This window comes from Durio zibethinus, chromosome 17 (genome assembly GCF_047325235.1).
Source record: "Durio zibethinus cultivar Kanyao isolate XHJ-2024 chromosome 17, ASM4732523v1, whole genome shotgun sequence".
Lineage (NCBI taxonomy): Eukaryota > Viridiplantae > Streptophyta > Magnoliopsida > Malvales > Malvaceae > Durio > Durio zibethinus.
The window spans coordinates 7,688,493-7,707,996 of record NC_143178.1 but is presented as its reverse complement, the minus strand read 5'-3'; the positions used below and the strand labels follow the sequence as shown (position 1 = coordinate 7,707,996).

At 34.8% G+C, this 19,504-nt stretch overlaps 2 protein-coding genes and 1 pseudogene across 8 annotated transcripts; all 3 read left to right on the top strand.

Annotated features, from left to right (window-relative positions):
• Nucleotides 1-1,321: 1,321 nt before the first annotated feature.
• On the top strand, nucleotides 1,322-5,627 carry LOC111281068 (uncharacterized; annotated as a pseudogene). Its single transcript, XR_016329168.1, has 3 exons — nucleotides 1,322-3,943; nucleotides 4,632-4,770; nucleotides 5,017-5,627. The product of XR_016329168.1 is annotated as an uncharacterized LOC111281068 (transcript).
• Nucleotides 5,628-7,363: 1,736 nt separating this feature from the next.
• On the top strand, nucleotides 7,364-12,179 carry LOC111288069 (kinesin-like protein KIN-10C). 3 transcript variants are annotated; one of them, XM_089746390.1, is made up of 18 exons: nucleotides 7,364-7,659; nucleotides 7,758-7,923; nucleotides 8,028-8,231; nucleotides 8,324-8,504; nucleotides 8,607-8,812; nucleotides 8,923-9,167; nucleotides 9,280-9,334; nucleotides 9,528-9,575; nucleotides 9,761-9,808; nucleotides 9,977-10,024; nucleotides 10,271-10,360; nucleotides 10,432-10,516; nucleotides 10,615-10,907; nucleotides 10,996-11,042; nucleotides 11,327-11,348; nucleotides 11,440-11,508; nucleotides 11,608-11,646; nucleotides 11,820-12,179. In XM_089746390.1, the coding sequence occupies exons 1-18, from the start codon at nucleotides 7,490-7,492 to the stop codon at nucleotides 11,862-11,864; spliced, it is 2,061 nt and encodes a 686-aa protein (XP_089602516.1). In that variant the 5' UTR covers nucleotides 7,364-7,489; the 3' UTR covers nucleotides 11,865-12,179. The 3 variants fall into 3 exon arrangements, with proteins under 3 accessions (XP_089602516.1, XP_089602515.1, XP_089602517.1); XM_089746389.1 differs by having other exon boundaries at nucleotides 9,740-9,808; XM_089746391.1 differs by lacking the exon at nucleotides 9,761-9,808.
• Nucleotides 12,180-13,397: 1,218 nt separating this feature from the next.
• On the top strand, nucleotides 13,398-19,180 carry LOC111281037 (uncharacterized). Of its 4 annotated transcripts, none has more exons than XM_022868614.2 (10): nucleotides 13,398-13,636; nucleotides 15,074-15,247; nucleotides 15,346-15,482; nucleotides 15,674-15,718; nucleotides 15,807-15,860; nucleotides 16,077-16,181; nucleotides 16,300-16,503; nucleotides 16,719-16,804; nucleotides 17,523-18,565; nucleotides 18,660-19,180. In XM_022868614.2, the coding sequence occupies exons 2-10, from the start codon at nucleotides 15,109-15,111 to the stop codon at nucleotides 18,851-18,853; spliced, it is 2,007 nt and encodes a 668-aa protein (XP_022724349.2). In that variant the 5' UTR covers nucleotides 13,398-13,636; nucleotides 15,074-15,108; the 3' UTR covers nucleotides 18,854-19,180. The 4 variants fall into 4 exon arrangements, with proteins under 4 accessions (XP_022724349.2, XP_022724340.2, XP_089602514.1 ...); XM_022868605.2 differs by having other exon boundaries at nucleotides 14,706-15,247; XM_089746388.1 differs by lacking the exon at nucleotides 16,077-16,181.
• The last annotated feature ends 324 nt before the right edge of the window (nucleotides 19,181-19,504 follow it).

Below are 19,504 nucleotides of genomic sequence, written 5' to 3'. Positions count from 1 at the left end.
ATACAAGGTACTTAACCTGCACCAAGGCCTACTTTGGCTATTTTTGTCACCACCAAGGTCCTGTTACACATTCTAAACCAAGGCTCTGGTCACCACCTCTGATCTGAACAAGTCTCTGACACCTTTTGGTATCAAGTTTTGCCACCTACTCTAAAACCAACCTTAAACTAGGCTTTAATATCACTTGTTAGAGGTCGAGACTTAAGTTTCAAGCTCGCGTAACTCTAAAACACAGGAATAAATTTTTTTGTGTCCTAAATCAACTTAACACAAGAAACGATGCTTGGGCACTCAGGACTGCGAGATTTAACTGCCCATAAAATTGTAAAAGAAAAGGCACAATAAATGGTTGAAGAAAGGCTAACAAGAATAATAAAGAGATATCACAAAAATAAAAATTTTACTCAATGATTTTAGTGTGTACAATGAGAGTGAAAATTTTTCTATTTATAATTGGTCCCCTTAATATATTTAAAGTTTAGAAATTATACCGATTTAAATTCTTTAATTCTAAAAGATAAGATACAATCCTTAATGTTAGAGAATTTGATACTATAACACAATTTTTAACTTTGCTAAAATTATGCTGAGTACCAGACCTTTTAAAAGCTCCCAAATTTGATTCTCTCGTAATTGTGTTTTAGTGTGCCCACACTTCAATCATCATTGCTCTCGCCTTGGTCCAACTGTATACTTGCACATCACTTGCCAACACCTATTCATAGGCTTGGCTCAATTTTACAGAACTTAAACATCTTGCCTGAACTTTTAAATTCTTGATTATTGTTTACACCATTGTTCTAAGTTAGTGCCGACATGAACCTCCAGTGTACCTCTAAACCTGGTCCCCTAGACTCTATTCAACTAAAATTAAAACTATCATTGGACTCAAAAAGAATTATGACTAGCATGTAGACCGTGACACCTGGACGGGTCCAGTTCTAGCAAATCTCTTTATATTTTCTCACTTGCCTCGACCAAAGACAAGTCCTGTTTCCCAACATCACGTTCTTCCAAAAAAAAAAGTTCTTATGACGCTCCCTAAGAGCCCAAGAACGGAACGTAAAAGCATGGTCAACGTGCCCTAGGATTCAGTATTTCCCAGACATAGGAGGTTCATATTTCATGGATTACGCTTCACAGTTCTCATCTTATCTTATTATATCAAGTTTGTTTCAAATTTTGGGAAAAGAAAAGGAAAGAAGTTCACATTCACTGTGCATTGCATCAAGAATCCAACATGTCTAATGTCTACCTTCCTTCCTTCTACTTCTACACCGAAGTCTAACTGGACATTGACTTGTAGTTACCTGGTAAATTTTCGTCCTTGTCTTATTCTAATTCCTTCTGCCTGTCAATTTAAATCTTTATACTGCATATCAGCATTAACCCAATCTCAGAACATCTCCCCATCGACTAAAGTACTTGTTTCTAATAATTTTCTTTTCAAAGAAGATTTCCATATGAGGAAAATCAAATCCACGGTACTAGAATATTGGAATCCCATTTGTTTTAGACTATGAATTCTTCTTTTTTTTTGCTGTAATCTTTTTTTGTTGATCAGACAGAAATCTATTACTTTGGGTCTTTTTTATTTTCTCTGCTGGTTCTTGGTTTCTCTTTCTTGATATTTTAGTCATAAAATTGTCATCACTCAGCAGCTTATGACATTGAAACCCTACTGGTAGAAGACCCAGATCGGCTATCAATTAATGAATCACCTTGAGTTGCAATTCTTTGTACAACCATTGTTTCCTATCTCTGGTGAGTGCTGTGTTTGACCCTTCACAAGGTGGGGAAGCATATTTCTGACTGTTCCTCATTTTGTGCTGTTCAGCAATTCCAATTTATTGACTTTGCTCCTGTTTTGACTGCTTTGGAATCCATTCTTGATATCTCTTTTGGTATATGTTCAGTTGATAGTGCATCCTAGAAGAACAGTGAAAATCATCCTCTTGAGTCCTATTCATCATTTCCTTCTCTTCGGTTCAAAATCCTATACTTTTAATCATTTTTTTGTACTTGATCTATTGAGTCCTTGGTTTACATATTGTCTGTCAATCAATTTACTGAATTGGAATACTGACACAAATACTTTGTTTATTTTTGAAATATATATAATAAAAACTCAACAAGTTATATTTCCTTCTCTTCAAAGTGCATTGTTCGATTTCTCCAATTTCTTCGGTTACTCACTGCTGCTTGAATAGATGTGAACTTTGGTATCTCATCCAATTCTCAAATCATTAATCAAGTTCCATATTCTAAGTTCCTGTATGGTGTTTCCTACATCAATGGACTATTTCCCTTGTTTTTACGCCATTTACATGCATAATCCATGTTTTATGATCTACATTGTCGTACTTAAGGGGTAGGCATCAATGTCAATTATATGTGGCCATCTACTTCTTGAATGTGTTTACTGTCTGGCATGGACACGCTGGGCGTGGAAAAGATGCCTCCATACTGCTGGCCATGACAGTGAAACATTGGGCCTTGCAACTGCTGAAGAATTTGAGCCTGTCCCTTGACTATGCTGCTACATTCTAGCTGTTATGAAGAAGATCTCTAACACCCCCTTTGGGAACACCCTGGAGGCTATGGGATCAATCCAGATTGATTGATTCTCAGCAAAACTTATGAAGGCACTCAAGGACAGGCTCCGTCATATATATTAACTTGATCATGATCATGCTGATATGGTCCTTGCCATTAGAGGTCTTAATTTGGCAAAGGAGAGTGACTACCAAGTGATTTTGGATAATAAAATGGGGAAAAAGAATTTTGATGGTGGCTATGTTCATAATGAATTATTAAGGCTGCTGGATGGGTTTTGGATGCAGAATGTGAAGTTTTGAAGGAATTGGTGGAGAGGTATCCAAATTATACTTTGACATTTGCAGGACATTCTCTTGGGTCAGGTGTAGCATCCAGGTAGGCATTGGTGGTTGTGTGACATCAGGATAAACAGGGAAATATTGACTGGAGGAGGATCAGGTGCTTTGCTATTGCACCTGCAAGGTGCGTGTCACTAAATTTGGCGGCCAGATATGCAGATGTCATCAATTCTGTGGTGCTTCAGGCAAATTAATTTTTTCCATTAATGTTTGGCCTTATTGTTGGTTAGGAATGATACTATCAATTCATCTGATATAAACATCGTGATATTACTGGCATCTGAAGAAGTCCCTCAACTGCGTTGTAATTGTTTTATTGCAGTACTTGTAGTATTAAATCATGCTGTGCTATATGTTGTTTAACTAAGAAATATGGGATATGAGCCATGAGTAAGATAAAAAAAATGTTCTAAGAGAGCAAAGGTATGAATTGTTTCTGGAGCCTAGAGATTAGTTCTTTAACAATGAGCTTAATTGAAAACTTTGAAATATTTTTCCACTTATTCATTCACTTGAAAGTTTATGTCCAGTTGTAATTCTTCACAAGCTTGACGAGTGGGGAAGGTTCATGCTTATGCAGGACTTGTTCATGGCAAGGTGCGAATTCTGGCAAAGGAACTTCCAATGGTGGTTATTAAGTATAGTTCTAATTTCAAAGAAGAATGGTTAGTATAAGTGCACCTCAAGATGCGTGATTTCTGTTGAACATGAACTAACTGATGGGAGATAAGAAGCATATGACAGAGAATGAGGAATCAGCATCTGCGGAGTCCCCATAAGGTGTAATAGAAGATTTAAATGCTCGATTTTAAGGTGAAGCTTTTTTAGGAAGTACCTCAAAGATCACATCATCATAGTTAAATCTTATCTGTCAGTAGAATCAGCTGTAACTGCACTCTTCTTGTCCTTGAAGAAGGTTAGGTGCTTGACATTTACCTTGAAGAGCAACTGCGCGGGGTTCAAGAGACATTAAAGGCCAAAAAGAAAAGGAAAATTAGAATTTGGAGTAGTCTAATGGATATCTAAACTCTAAAGTACATTTTTAGGTGCAACAATGTCTAATACAATGGCATAGACAGCAAAAGGAATTTTGTTATGTTTTATGGTCAGATGTCTGATATGAAATTATGAATACAAGTAGCTGTGCAAAACTTAAAATGCATGTTCTTTGTAAATGGTAGAAGATCTTGTCACATTTACACTGATAGTAGCACTTAATGTTGAAAGCATCTGGATGAGATTATATTTGTGAATTATAGTAATTGATTTCTGTCAAATAATTGCAACATTTTGTCTTGATTTTTTATTAATTTTAGATATCCAATCTATCAGTTATTATATTTTTATCATTATTATTATTATTATTATTATTATTATTATTATTTTGTATTAATTGTGCTTAATGCTGAATTAGGATGACTACTTGCCATGAATAGCCACACCTTTGGAAGACATTTTCAAGTCACTCTTTCTGGAATTGTTAGATTTTATCACCCATTTCAATTATAGTTCTGTTTACAGATGATAGGCTCCTGGAGCTTGAGTTAACATCCTTTCTAAAGCTAGTTGTACGGCCTGGTCCTTTGGTTTCTCCCAATACATAACAGTTAACGGGCACATGAAAAAAAAAAAAAAAAAGAGTTTTAGCTGCACCATTCTTGCAAATCAAGTTATCTTCCCTTTTGGTGTTATTTTTTTATCTATTGATAAATTTTGCTTTCTCCTTTTAAATAGTTTGCCATGCCTACTATGCCTGAGATGCATGAGGTATACTTGTATACCAGAGGAGAAGATGCTTAAAGATCCACGGAGGCTGTATGCACCTGGTTGGCTCTATCACATTGTTGATCGAAAGCCTTTCAAGTGTAATCAGGTTTAACAGCCATTGCTCTCTCCTATATATTTTCTTAGTGGTAATGGTTTAATAAATGGAGCCACTGCGAATTGATGAAATAAATGCATATATAGCACTGTACATGGTTTAGAGAATATTTAGGCAAGAGTTTTCCTAGTACACCTTATGTGAGTCTCTCTGCTGGTTGGTTTCCTAAGCAACTTGTTCTCCAAACTAGTTTTTGAAATTAAACCTCCACATCTTTGTCTCTCAATTTTGCTTTAGTTAATGCTGGAGAAAGATCGGATCATGGAGAGCCCGGCAAAACAGAGAATGGAACGACAGGAGACTTTGGCTAGAGAACATAGTGAAGAATATAAAGCTGCTTTCCAAAGGGTTGCTACACTGTCAGTGCCCCGTGCTTATTCACCTTCTTCATATGGAACTTTTGATTAGTTGGAGTCATGGATTCAAATAGCTGCACAATAGTGGTATCGCGGCCGCTATTTAGCAGAATCGGTACCCACCGCCACCCCTATTCAACTGATATTGGATGTGAAGAAAATTCACGTCTTTAATAGTTCATTGTTGCCGCAAAAAAATTCCTTAGCAGCTAATAGCAGCAATAACGGGTCACAATTAATGCTATTTCCGTTTTTTTTAAGAAAAAGGGAGGAATCGACTTGGAGGAGGAGTTTATACTCAGTAGATGGGTAAGAAGGATAAACTTGCTGTTGTGAATCTTGGTGGCAGTGTAATCATTGGTATCCATGCCAATCATCTTTGAGTTCTGACTAGGCAACTTTCTATTCCACTTCATAAGGTCCGAGATAATAGCCTTTTATATAAACTTGATGGGGCACCTGTCAATAAGGAAACCGATTGCAGGATTGAAATGATCTTTAACAAGTTGCTTGGTAAAGTCATGGAAATGAGAAAAACATGGGTGGAATTGCAAATCATATTTCTTTGGGATCAGTTTTGGAAAAGCTCTGGCAGTTGTAAGTCTGGCAGTTGTAAGCCTTGGCTAAAGTAAAGAGGAGAGGCAACTTTTAGAACGACATCTTGCTAATTTGGAATATTCTTTCTTTTTCGATCAATGCTTGATCAAACAAAAATTAGTTTTTTTTTTTTAATAAATTTAAGGACAAAATTTTGGGAAGAAATAATTAGTTAAAATTAAAAAAGTTTGAGAATTAAATTTGATTGAAAAATTTGAGATGAAAGAGTTTAATGTAAATTTGAAAAGTATATTAAATTATAATTTAGATGAAAAAAATAAAATATTAAATGATTAATATATTAATTTGATTTTTGATTTTTATTTTTATTTGGATTTTATTAATGATTTTTATTATTTTAATATTTGTATGTTGTTAATTTTCTAAATGTGAATATTTTACTATAATATTAAAAAATTGTAAATAATTTTTTTATATAAATAAAATAAGTGTCATTAATTACTTTAAAAATCATGAAAAATTTTTTTATGAGTATAATTATAATTACTATGCTTTATAATAAGTTGTGCAAATTTGAAAAAAAATCACAATCGCGATAATCATAATGATCGCGATGATATTCGTTATATCCGTAATCGTGATAAACGTAATGTGATAAAAAATGTATCCATGATCGTAATTTAAATATTTTATTGAAATACAGAAAAAACTCACATAAGTTTAATTGTGTGTTTTTTGTTGGATCATTGGAAAAAAGTAAAAACAAAAAAAGCTGAAATGAATTGATAGAGCCTCTTTTTGAGAAAGATGAATCTGGGTACATGGTGCTCAAAATATCATATAGGGATGATTGAAGATGTAAATTCAGAGATAACATGCATAGAAGATTAAAAATGGTGCTTGTGATGAACAACATTCATTGATTCTTTGTACTCGTTTCCCATCCCATAACGTTTTTTACGTCGGAACCCTGAGAGCTAAACACAGGTCAAGTAGAAAATGAGCCTAGATGGGGGAAAATAACCGACTGCAATCCCCATAAAATGGATGCTAAGTTACTTAATCTGCCATTGTAGTCCAATTGTTAGACATGGAAATGAAGAGTTGTTTTTTCCCCCATTGAATAGGCCAAACAAAAGGGGGACTAATTAAGTTAAATTAACGGCAGGAAGAAAAGCTCATGTTGCAATGCATTGGTAAAGGATTAGGGTATGATCAAACTTGAACGCAAAGAGGGCCACGAACTCGCGCATTTTTTTACTCAGTCATAAGCAGTATCATTTCATTGCTTCAACAAACGTTATACGTTTAGATAAAGTCTAAGTAATTAATCTAGACGAAGGTTCCATTGATAATGATTCTTTTTTTTTTTAATGTATTTTATTATAAACTACAAATAAAAACAAAATACTGTATATAAATATAATACTTGTGTACATTATAGGGTATAAAATTGAAAATTTGACCAATTATAATTCATAGCTTTGTTAGGAAGAAAAATGTGGAGACATTAAGACAGTCATTTTGTCTTTTCCATTTTCAGACGCTAAACGACGACGTCGCCCTGACTCGTCTAAAGTAGGATAAAACGCGTTGTTTAAGCAATGAAAGCGTACGAGAAAAGTCCTATAAGGGGAGCGCCAGGGCAACCAATTTGAAAACAAAATAAAACCTAACGGCTATATTTTTCATAGTGGCTACTCTCTCTATTGCCAGAAATTTGACTCAAAATTTCTGCTGTTGAATTCTAATTCGAAAAAAAAGAGAAGTTTCAACAAGGAAGAAAATCTTCTGGTATGAGGCCGAACCATGGTCGAAAGGCTCGAGTGATAGCTAAAATCAAAGGGTTCACAGATCAGGAACCGGAGTCCGCCAACGAAGCTTCCGGAAAATGGATTTCGGTTCACAAGCCTAAGGGAGATGACTCCGAGATCGTCACCGTCTCTTTTGGAGACCAATCCGCAAGGTAATAAAGAATAAATTTGTTTTAATTTATCGTTCTTGATTTTAAGGAAGGTAGAAAAGAAAGCTTACTTACCTTTCTTTTCATAAAAATAATTGCAGTCGTAAAGATTCATATGAATTGGATTATTGCTATGATCGAAACGAGGGAAATTCTTTGATTTTTTCAAGAGAAGTAAATCCACTGATTGAAGATGTTTTTAATGGCCATAATGCCACTGTTATTGCTTATGGAGCAAGAGGCAGCGGAAAGACTTTTCTAATTCAGGTCAGTTATTTTTTTTTTCTCTCGGGAATAGTTTATGCATTTTTTTTCTGAGAAAAAAAAAGGGTAATGTAATTATTAAGAGAAGAAATTTTAATTTTTTGAAGGGTTCGGAGGAGGAACCAGGTTTAGCAGTTCTAGCCATGACAAAAATCCTTTTTATGGCAGAGGAAAGTGGCAAGTTGATTGCCATATCGTGTTATGAGATTTCGAGAGACCATGCTTATGATCTTTTAGATCCAGAAAGGCATGAAGTTTTGGTATGGGAGGATGTTGCTCGCGGTAAAATTCAACTTAAAGGACTTTCTCAGGCAAGTTATAATCTATATTGTTTCAAAACACAAGCTTCTCTAGTTTGTTTATCTGACCTTTTGTTTCATTGATTGATTAATTTCTTTTCTAGGTTCCTGTGAAGTCCATTCAAGAATTTCAGAAACTCTATCTTTCCGGTCAAAATTCATATAAACAACCTCAAAATATAATGGCTGAACATAGAAGCCACAAAGGCTTAATCATTCATGTATTTCATGGCGACAAGTCTGATGCTCTTCCTCTTGGGAAGATGAACCTTGTTGACTTGGCAGGTTTCAATTTTTAATTATAGTCAATTGTTTTGTTTCTGTATTTTTTCTGTTATGGCTTAAAAATATCCATTTTTACCCCCTTACTGGTTTTGCATTTACCAGGTTATGAAGATGGCAGAAAGAAAAGCACTGATGGTGTTATTCTTCTAGATAATAATAAAATTAATAAGTCCATATATGCCTTACAGAATGTCGTTTATGCTTTAAATGCCAATGAAAGCCATGTGCCATATCGTGAAAGTAAGCTAACTCGAATGTTGCGCGACTCATTGGGAGGGACAAACAAGATTTTGATGGTCACCTGCCTGGTAAGGTTAATGGTTTCAGATTTTTTACAAGAGTTTGTTATTTTTTTTATTTTTTATTTTTCTAAAGTTTGATTTCAATTGACGTTGATTTTTAATTTTTTCGAGTGCAGAATTCATCCTTTTGTCAAGATTCCTTGTACATGGCAAATTTAGCTTCTCGTTCTTGTAAAGGCACCAGCAGGATTATACCCGACTCTACAAAGAAAACCAAAAGCAAGGTAAGACCAATGGTGCTTTCTTCATGCAAAAGCCGTATACCTGGGAGTGTTTCTGCCACTGTGACAAAACAGATTGGAACACGAGTGTGGTTTCCAGAAAACGAAGCCAACGTTAAGGCTTCTGCGATCAAAGGAAGGTATTTATTGACGGCTTCTACTGGCGTAAAGCAATATAACATTTTCATCATTGTTATTGCTGTTTCTATATGGCAAAATGTTCCATAATTTTTTTTTCTTTCAAACTTGAAGGAAACTTTTTGATGAAGCATGTCATTCAACCAAATCCAAGAAGGCATCTCAGGAGGTATCCAATTTTCTATTTTCTCAGGAAATAAAGCATAAAGCATTCTGGCAATTCTTCCAATCTCGTTTACATAGTTTGCATGAATAAATGCAATGTTTTTAGTTTTTGCATAAAGTTAAAGAAAATAACACATTGAGTATCATGTAAAGAATTATGGTTCATCCTATAATAGGACTCAAACATTTTAATGCAGGAAAGCTTGTCATTAGAAATTGACTCAACCATTGAACATACCATCGAGGTAAACTTAACTTTTCTGTATAACTTGTTGTGGTATTGTACTATTCTTTTTTTTTTTCCTTGCACAGGGTGGTATTGAGTTATTCTTTCTGGTGAATAATGAATATTTATCTTAGACTGAAAATTAGTCTCTGAAACAATTATGGTATGTTCATCCTATAATAGGACTCAAACATTTTAATGCAGGAAAGCTTGTCATTAGAAATTGACTCAACCATCGAACATACCATGGAGGTAAACTTAACTTTTTTGTATAACTTGTTGTGGTATTGTACTATTTTTTTTTCCTTGCACAGGGTGGTATTGAGTTATTCTTTCTGGTGAATAATGAATATTTATCTTAGACTGAAAATTAGTCTCTGAAACTTTTTATAATTGGGAAGTTGCCATCGTTATGTGCAGGAAAAGAACTCCTCAGTTATTTCAGATGCAACAGTACCTCTTGTACAGGTAAACTCTTTTTTTTTTTAATCCTCCCTCTTTTAGTTTTTTAGACTATAGTCAAAAGTGTTACCAAGGTCAAATCTTATTTCTTGCACACCATCACTGATTGCTTCAAAGAATGTATATATCAGAATGGAAGAAAAAAAGTCGGAAATGATTATACAGTACTACAATAACCTCCGGTGTATTTCAATGGCAATTCTATTTTTCTTCTTCTCATGTTTAATGGTTTCATTTTTTTCCCTTTTTCAGGAACCTTCCTCTTTGCAAGCTTTTGGTGCAGAAGAAACTGACTTGCCAATTAAGGCTTTTAGTACAGAAGAAACAAAGATGCTAGATAAGGTGATTAACCTTCTTTTTGTGTATGCTTGAGGAGCTCAATTATTTATTGAAGTTGCTAACTTATTTTTAAGGTTGTTGTGACTAATGCGGATAATCATGATGAAGCTACCCCAAATATCAATAGCAATGCAAAGGCACTTTCTTTTGTTGAAGCAGGTACTCGGCATGTCAAATCGAAAACCCAGATTTATTAGAAAGATATGACATGTAATTAAACATTATTCATGAACTGTTCCATTTCTTTTTTTGAACAGATCAACCATTGGATAGGGAGAACAACTTTTTCCTAGTCAATAAGAATGAATCACCACCAATTAGTGCACGATTGCAAGATTTGTCCAACAGTTTGAAATTGCTTTATTCATCAACTCCGTCATGCATAGAGATACCACCCAAGACTGATGTTTCATTTGATGGTCAAGTCTCTACTGAAATTTTGGAGCCAAAAACTCCTGAACCCAGTTTTCCAGTTAATGATAAATTGGAAATTGCAGATATCAATTGCAGTCCTTGGCAAGCATTCAGTGCACGTAGTTCTAAAATGAAGGTTGATTCTAATCTACCGTACTAAAATCTCCCTATGTGTTTAATTTTAATTACTTGACTGGTTTGTTAATCATCTTTCCCTATTGCAGAACTCTCTCGTTGATGAATACATCAAATTCTTAAATAGAGCTAGCAAGTAAGTACACTTTCAACATTTTTTGGTGCATTTATGGTTCATATCTAATTTAAACTCTGTTCCTTTCACTAGAGAATATAGAAAGATGGAACCTTAATAACCAAGCAGCATAATGGAAAATGTAATTCTAACTGAATAAATAACTATGCGAATGCATGACTTGTAGAAATGAATAATAGATGTAATGCATGAAGTAATGCTTTTTCCTTTATCATAATCTTGACCTCGCAATCATCATCATGGCTCTAATGATCTTCTGTTTTTCCTCGTTTTCCTACCAACAGAGAAGACTTGAAAAGATTAAAGGTGAGGAGCATGTGACTAACATTCTTAGTATTTTCTTTTGTCATAAGTCAATAAGTCGTAACAGTTGAAGTAAATAAATGACTTTATTCAGGGAATTGGAGAGAAGAGAGCTACTTACATTCTTGAACTTCGTGAAGAATCACCAGAACCTTTTAAGAATGTAAGCACCATCAATAACATGGAGAGAATTTCCATATTATTAAGTAGTTTAGTGGTTGCCTTTGAGAACTTAGACTAATAGCTAAAATTGATTTTACAGCTTGATGATTTGAAGGAAATTGGACTTTCAGCAAAGCAGGTATCTGTTTTTGTTATTTCAATATATGTTCTGAGGCGGCTTTATAGATTATTATCTTGAGTTGCAATGCAAAGCATGTTTTATGGTGTTGTTTTGTGCCCAAATTTTGGTTTGCAAGTTGAGTCCTGCAGCACCTTGAATTTATACAATTGGTTTTTTCATTTCATCTTCAGATCAAAGGAATGATGACAAAGGAAATTGGAGGTCTCTTCAATTAGCCTCTTAAAGAGGATGGATACTGAAGAATCTATATCCAATGAGAAAATATGTTAGCTTGCTAGGCAACCTGAAGTTGCCAAATGTCTTATTTGCCTCTTTTTTTTCCTTTTTTTTTTTTTTAACTATATGATTTTCAGATATTCTTTTTCTTGATTGCTTTCTGACCTGAAAATGATCTGTTATGCATTTTTTTTTGGCCAAAATACAGTATTGTTTGGCATTGTAGTTAGATGTTTATTCTGTTACTTTTTCTTGATTTGTATTCAAAATTTTCTCATTTTTAAGTTTAAATTAAAGTTTGTTCATCTTCCACACAGGCTAACAATCCTTCCACAGTTAGATATTCAAAAAATTGTGCTCGTCTTGTGCGCACATACACGGTCTAAAGAACATTTCACTTTCGGATCCCTGGGAGAGACATGAATATCGTTTTAAACAATCATTTATATAAATAAAATATAATAGGTAAAGAAATATAACGAGAAGAAAAAGAGAAAAAAAAGTAAATAAATGGAATGAAAGTAAGAAGTTTAGAATGAAACACGTAATCTTAATTTTATTTTTTATAATGAATATGTGCTGACTTATCGGTTTGATTTACTAACAATTTTTTTTTATTAAAGACTTACTAAATATTAGTCTAAGTATAGGACTAGTTGACTTGGTGGCCAACTTAATGATTAACGGATACTGAGTTAGGGGTGAAAGTGTTATTACTAACTTGCCACGGTATTACCTGCTTGATCAGGCAAATCAAGAGTGACGACAACAATTGTGATTTATCTTGTTTTCATTTCCGTTACATATGCCTTCACCGTGTCCGCCCAACCTTCATACCTATTCTACCACCACAACAGATTAAAGAATAGCTTATACTCTCATGTACAGCTCAAGGGATTTCAGTACCATTGCTGAATCATCAAAAGTTTTTAAGATAATATTTAAAAAAAACAAATAATGCTATATTATTTATTTTTTGAATTTAGTAAAATTAGTACATTAAAAGTAAATTTTTTATAACAGTTAATGTTATATAAATTTTTATATGTTAAAAATTAAATTACTAATATAGTAATTTTGAAAAAGTTAATCATTTATTTTTTGAATTAGTTGACATCATTAGAGTTGATATTTGAAAGTTATAGATTAAAAAAAATTTAAACATATAATATCATTTTCAACCAAATATGTAATTGAATAAAATAGTTTAAAAGTAAATTAGAGACTTAAAAAAAAATTTCCTTAGGGTATCGTTAGAAAAACCCTTTGTAATAAGCAATGAGGTCGTTCATGTTGCATAGGAAATTTAGTTTCAGATTATTTTCGTAGAAGGTAGCAAAGCCCAATAATCAGTGGGCCTTTCTTTGAAGAGGGAAAAAAAGAGTTCGATTTGGGCCTTTGCAGTTGGACTGCTTCATTTCTTAAGTTTACATCCCTGAACATCTCGTTGTGACGAAAATCTCCCACGTCAGAATCATGTACATATTCATTTTTACTTTATATTTATTTTCCATTTTTTTAATAGTTTTCCTGCTGAAGAGGGTTCCGGGAATCCGGTTTCCACCTTGTATAGTTCTCTTACACCCTCTTTACAACCTTTATTTCTTCCGCTACAATTTTCTCGGCCGATCATTTCCTTGCTTTTTCTTGGTGAGTTTTCCTCCCGCCAAACACTTCCCAATCCTCTTCTCGTCGACTCTAAATCCTTGTGATCGCTTAATATTTTGTCACTCCTGAAACCGATCTCTCTCTCTCTCTCTCTCATTCAAGGGTACGTTAGCCGATCACTTCACTTGTTATTTCTTATATATTATTTTTGTTTTTTTACGTTCAATAACATGCCTTGATAGCAGATCACGTGGCGTGAGGGCCTAACCACTTTTTTTTTTGTTTAATTTATCTATTATTTTCTTATGGAATTTAGTTGTTACTTGTTACTTTATCTGGAAGCTGTGAAAAAATGGAACTATAAAGTCGGAATTTGAATTTTAGTTCTGTGAAGATTGAAAATATCCAAAACTAAGTTCAATGGTTATATTGTGGCTCAGTAGAAGAAAGTTTTAGAAAATACGTTTATTTTTGCTCCAAATGGACAGATGAAGGTTCAAAAAGTTAATTTTTGTATATGTAGACAGAGTTGATAGGACGCTGTTCTTCTGCGATCTTTGATTATCGTTGTTATTGGATTTTGATATGGTTAATCGTTTCTTGTAATTAAAATTTAAAATTTTGCTACCTTCATATGGACTTTAATGTTAATTTGTAGGTTAACTATTTAGTTGTTTTGCTGTGAAATATTTTGCCATAGGACAAGTAGTCAGTTCCATTAATGAATCTTTGTTCTAAATGGCTGGTATTTTAGTTCTAGAAATTTTACTTGCTGGCATTGTTGGCATAAGTTCTCCGCTGTTTTATGGATGGTTAGTAGTGCTTGGTTTCAGATTGGACGTAAGTGTTACAATCAGAAGTCCTCAGGCCTCAATGTTCTCTAGAATAGATGCACTCTCTTTATGAATTTAATTTACTCAGGATATTTCTATATTAGATCTTTGCATTTGGTTTTCATTTCAGAAATGGTAAGCATGACCATAAAGTTATTGCATTTGTCTCTAGGTTTACTACAATGGCACACAAGACATGTTTGTGTATTAGGTATTTTAGAGTGAGATAATGGTCGATGACACATCTTGACTTCTTATTTTGAAGATTTTTGTAGCAGGCGGGTGTGTAGTGTTTTGATCCTTCAGGATGTTTGGTTGCATTGCTAACATGTGAACACCTAGTGATGTCCATTCAAGGCGCATGATAATATGATTTTATTTCGACACTTCTTTTTCCAGGTGGACAGGGGGTTGGAGGGTTGCATCCATTTAAAACATTGTTCAGTGCTCCAGATTTAGTAAAATGAACTAGATGCAGAATAAAATCTGCATTTTTGGATAATGAGTGGTACTATTATCTGGTTAATTAACAATCCTTCTATCTATGTCATTTACTGGCTATTATATAGATTGCTTGGAGTAGCATTCTTTCCTGAATCATTTTCTAGTACTGTGATTCAATAACAAAGTCATGTAAAGTAAGCTGTTTTCAGATCTTTATTGCTTCTCTTCCCCTCCCCTCACCCCCCCCCCCCCCTTGAGCCCGTTTAGTTGCAGTGGCATCTTTGAGTTAGTGGTTGTGCTCTGTTTGTGTACATAAATGCCAGTTGCAAAACTCAAGGCTGGCAATTCTGCACATGTAATGAAATCGGAGGAGCCAAATGATTCTTTGGACACTTTCATCAGGCAAGCTATTGGAAAAGAATCTTTCCTTTCCTTCTCAAGGGCTGGGGACAACCCAGTCCAATGGATTCAATTGCTCCATGCCTTAGATCATCAAGGTACTTTAAAATTATTTGATGGTTCAAATCATTGTATAGGAAAATACTATATTTAATGCTACATTATATCTTGATTTTCTTGCCTATATCTCTGACAGATATCCCTGGCTGGCCTTTACTCACTCCTCTGAAGGTGCAGATGCAAAAGTGTGATAAGTGTTCGCGAGAATTTTGTTCACCCATTAACTATAGAAGGCATATACGTGTACACCATAGGCTGAAAAAACTTGATAAGGTTTTCTTACTGTCTTTGAAACATGATTATTCTATTAGGTTGATATTTTTAGAGAGTTTTTTCTGCAATTTCTTTTCCTTCTAATGCATTTTAAGATCCTAGCCACTTGGAAATTTTAGATTTTCTTAGCTACTTTTGGTTTTTTACATCTCTTAGGACTCCTCTAAGTGATGTTGTTTAACATATTGTAGGACTCTGCCAAAAATAGGGATCTATTAGCAGCATTTTGGGACAAGGTATTTATCTCTCCCTCTTTCCTCTCTTGCTTATTCATTTAGGTTATCCTCTCTCTTTTCTTGTCATTCTCATTTATATTACTTACAGCTGTCAGAGGATGAGGCAAAGGAAGTCATATCATTCAAGGATGTGTCATTGGAGGTAATTGTTTTTTTTTTCTCACATACATCATTTAGTAACATTCAAGTGACACCTGGATCTGGTTTATATATTGTACTAGTTACTTTTGTGGTATTATCTTGTATCGAAATGGTTTTTTCTCACTAGGTTATACTTGCACATATTGCATGGATAATTGATTTTGTTTGTTCTTGTGTCCTTTTAAACAATTGCTTTCTTTCTAACCATACCTTCTAGGAAGTCCCTGGATCTTCAGTTATAAAATCATTGACAGCACTTTTAAAGAGACCAGGGTTTTCTGCTTTGCCACTAGTTTGTTTGAGGGCAGGTTCTGCTCTTCTGGTAAGGAACTTATTTTCTTGTTATTAGGTGTTGTGCTATAGATCTAAAAACATTCTAATACATTCTTATTCTATGGATTCTTATTCTATGGATGTCATATTGTCCTTATTTTTTGCAGGACCTCGTCCAAGCCAGACCTTCAAGGTTTCCGGTATCTTCACAAGAGTTATTTAGTATCCTTGATGATGCAAGTGAAAGGACTTTCCTTTTTGGTGTGGCTGTTTCAATTCAAAAATACATTTTTGATGGGGAAGCAGGAAAGATTGGTCTTGAAACCAAAAACTTGGTTGCTTGTACCAGCTTCTTGGTGGAACAGAAATTGGTACCTTTTTTCTTCTCTGTTCTTTCTAGGGTTGATTTACTTAAAGTTTTCATGAACACACTTATGAATAATTTGGTGGACAAGTATTATGCTAAATTACTAACCATTGGGACGAGAAGTAGGATAGCAGGATAGGTGTGCACATGAATTTGTCAACTTTTTATAATTTTCCCTTTATCATTTCATGATCAATAGAGTCTCTGCTTCATATTCAGGTTAAAGCATGGCTTGCAGATAAGGATGCTGAAGCTTTGAGATGCCAAAAGTTGCTAGTGGAAGAGGAAGAAGCTGCCCAGAAGAGGTGCATATCACTAATTCTCCATATCTAACAAAGTTATTTTTAAAATTGTCATATTTGACTTGTGCAAAAAGGTTGGACCATTTTCAAATCCTATCCTTGCCCTTTTTCTAAAAAAATTCCTCTCATTGTGTTAAAACTCGTGAACTAGCATAAGGAAAAGTAATTCTCTATGAATTGTCTTTGAGTAATGTCTAGGAGGAAAAGATCAGGAAAGAATCTTGAGTAATTTCTTCTTTTCCATGAGCTTTGGAGTAACAGCATGTGGTATAATTACGAATTTGCTTCCAAAAGATGTAAAGCAGAAAATCTTTCCTCCCTAACTGATATAGAAGAAAGAAAAGGAAGAAGATACTGTATAAAATTCTTGTGTATTTCTTGAAAAGTAATTAATCATTATAATTTGAAGGTTGAAAAGTGCTGGATGAAAAAATTAAAATTGTAGAAACCATTTTTCTATGTCAACAATCAACATCTTTGGGAAACAAGCATTGGAGAAGAAAAATGTTAGCATTTGTCATGCCAGTTCTAGTCTTCTAAAGTTCAGTCTTACCTTGGGCTTTTTAGTTCCTAAACTGACCATTTGGTAGGGTTTGGCAGTGTTAACAGGTAGGTCCTAACTCCCAAGTTTAGTTTTATTGTTAATGACTTGCGTGTCGTTCTTTAGAAACAGTTCTTCAACATCTTATAGAAGGCAATATTTCCTGATACTCCACTGTAGGCAAGTTGAGCTTCTTGAGAGAAAGAAGCAGAAAAAGCTTAGGCAGAAGGAGCAGAAAGCAAAGGAACAAAGACAATGGGAGGTGGAAGAAGATAAGCAGAACAATGATGATTCATTGGAGGTTAACATTCCTGCTGAAACATCCAGCACTTTAGCTGCTTTCGATTCTGATGGACAAAACCCAGTCATATCGACTTATCAAGTTCTCCCATCTGTAGAACCCATTCATATTTCCAAACCTGAGGAGGATGTAGATTACGAAATTCAGATGGGTTTTAGCAATGGATATTGTGATTCAGGAACCAGTCAGAATGTTGAAAGCCGAATGGAGCAAGTTGGTGGACATCAGCGTATTGTTGTTACTCGATGGCAGACTCCACCTAAATCACATAAAGGGGTGCTTAATGATTTCCATGCCAGTCAGAATTCCCATAGACTTAAGTTTGGAGGCATGAATAAACATGGAACAAAAAGGGAAAGGGTTGCTGCAATGGGTAATAGTAATAAAATGTGGAGCCGAAAATCTAAAGCAGTATATGATGGGAAGAGTTTGAGAATTAGAGAAGAGAAACAAACTACAAATCAACTGGATCAAAATAAGAACCATGAGGTTTTAATTGGCTCTATATCCGTCATGCTTGGAAATTGTAGCTATCTCGAGGTAAACAATCTAGCTGAAGCCTGTCACAGGTGCCTGGCGGAGTGTCAAATACCAAAGAAGAACAATGTTCAGGAGAAGTTCAGCCAACTTGATCCTGTTCAGGGTGTTACAAACCGATCAACCATTAAGTTTTGGAGGCCAGTGAGCCAACGTGAAGGACAAAGTTCACTGCCAGTCCAAAATGGTGTTAAAGAATTTGAAGTGGAAGTGATTGCTGAAAAGGATGGAGTCCAGACCTTTGATGAAAGCTGTCTAAGGTTATATGCAACAGATCGTAACGATGGTGTGGTAAGCACGAATCTTTCTTCAACACTTGAGGAAAGTGTACAACCAGGAAGCTTGCAGTTTGACAGCAATGTTGCCAAGGCCTTTCTTGCTCGGAGTAAGTTAGGATGTTTGATAAATATTTATCAACTCTATTGCTATGGGTCCATTTTTTAACTTGTCTCTCATAAACTCTGTGATCGGCTTTGTAGGGTGGAAGGAAGCTATTGCAGGCGGACATGTGACATTGGTTCTCTCCCCGAACCTGGAGCCGCCAGGGTGCTCAGAGGTTGAAAATGATTCGTCAGAAAAGTGGATGGATAAGGTGGGGGCTTTTGAGGCTTCTACTGGTGGGGCTGCCAAAGGCAAGTTCAGAACGAAGCCTGAAAAGGTTGCAAAGATGTAATACATTACGAAACAAAGATCTGCCACCTAAGAGCCGGAGAGATATGGATGGGAATATTTAGTGTTGAGATATGCACAGTTTAGTGGATCATCATTAAATTCTTAGCCAGAGGTTCCAGTTTTACCAGTGGTCTTCTGTCGGAAAATTGAAGAAAAGTTTTGCCGGAAAACGTTTCTCATTCCGTCCGTTTTCCTTGACGTGATATAGCAGTTTGACTAGTCCTAAAATTTTTTCTGTTGTGTTAATCTTTTTTGGCTTAATTGTCTAAATTTTTTGCTGTAATAAATTGGGGTTCTGGCTATTTCAAAGGTCTTTTTTGGGGTCGAAGTGGAAGTTCATCTTTTGTTTTCTTTTACTTCCATCCTGTGCAAACATCTTAGTATGATTTTTTCCTCGTCTTCCTACAAAACGTATAACAGACAAGCGGAGTATGAGGAGAAACTTGTGATATGTCGAGCTTTTTAACATTTGGATCTTTGGGACTTTTTAATATTTTTGCATGACCTTTTTAAACTTGCCCGAACTTATTGGTTTGCCAAAAGCCCAATGGAGCTTTGGAATTGATCTTGAGACTTTTGTCCAGACCAATGATTCATGGACTCCAATTCTTGTTATTAATTCTCAGCAATGTTAATTCAGTTTGGAAACATA

What these genes read in the sequence shown, in the direction of transcription:
- LOC111288069 (XM_089746389.1), top strand. Translation starts at nt 7,490, where the DNA reads ATGAGGCCGAACCATGGTCGAAAGGCTCGAGTGATAGCTAAAATCAAA. An exon ending in AAGACTTGAAAAGATTAAAG is followed by an intron (nt 11,349 to 11,439) that starts GTGAGGAGCATG and finishes GACTTTATTCAG; the next exon opens with GGAATTGGAGAGAAGAGAGC. An exon ending in CACCAGAACCTTTTAAGAAT is followed by an intron (nt 11,509 to 11,607) that starts GTAAGCACCATC and finishes TTGATTTTACAG; the next exon opens with CTTGATGATTTGAAGGAAAT.
- LOC111281037 (XM_022868605.2), top strand. Translation starts at nt 15,067, where the DNA reads ATGCCAGTTGCAAAACTCAAGGCTGGCAATTCTGCACATGTAATGAAA. An exon ending in GGCTGAAAAAACTTGATAAG is followed by an intron (nt 15,483 to 15,673) that starts GTTTTCTTACTG and finishes AACATATTGTAG; the next exon opens with GACTCTGCCAAAAATAGGGA. An exon ending in TCAAGGATGTGTCATTGGAG is followed by an intron (nt 15,861 to 16,076) that starts GTAATTGTTTTT and finishes CATACCTTCTAG; the next exon opens with GAAGTCCCTGGATCTTCAGT.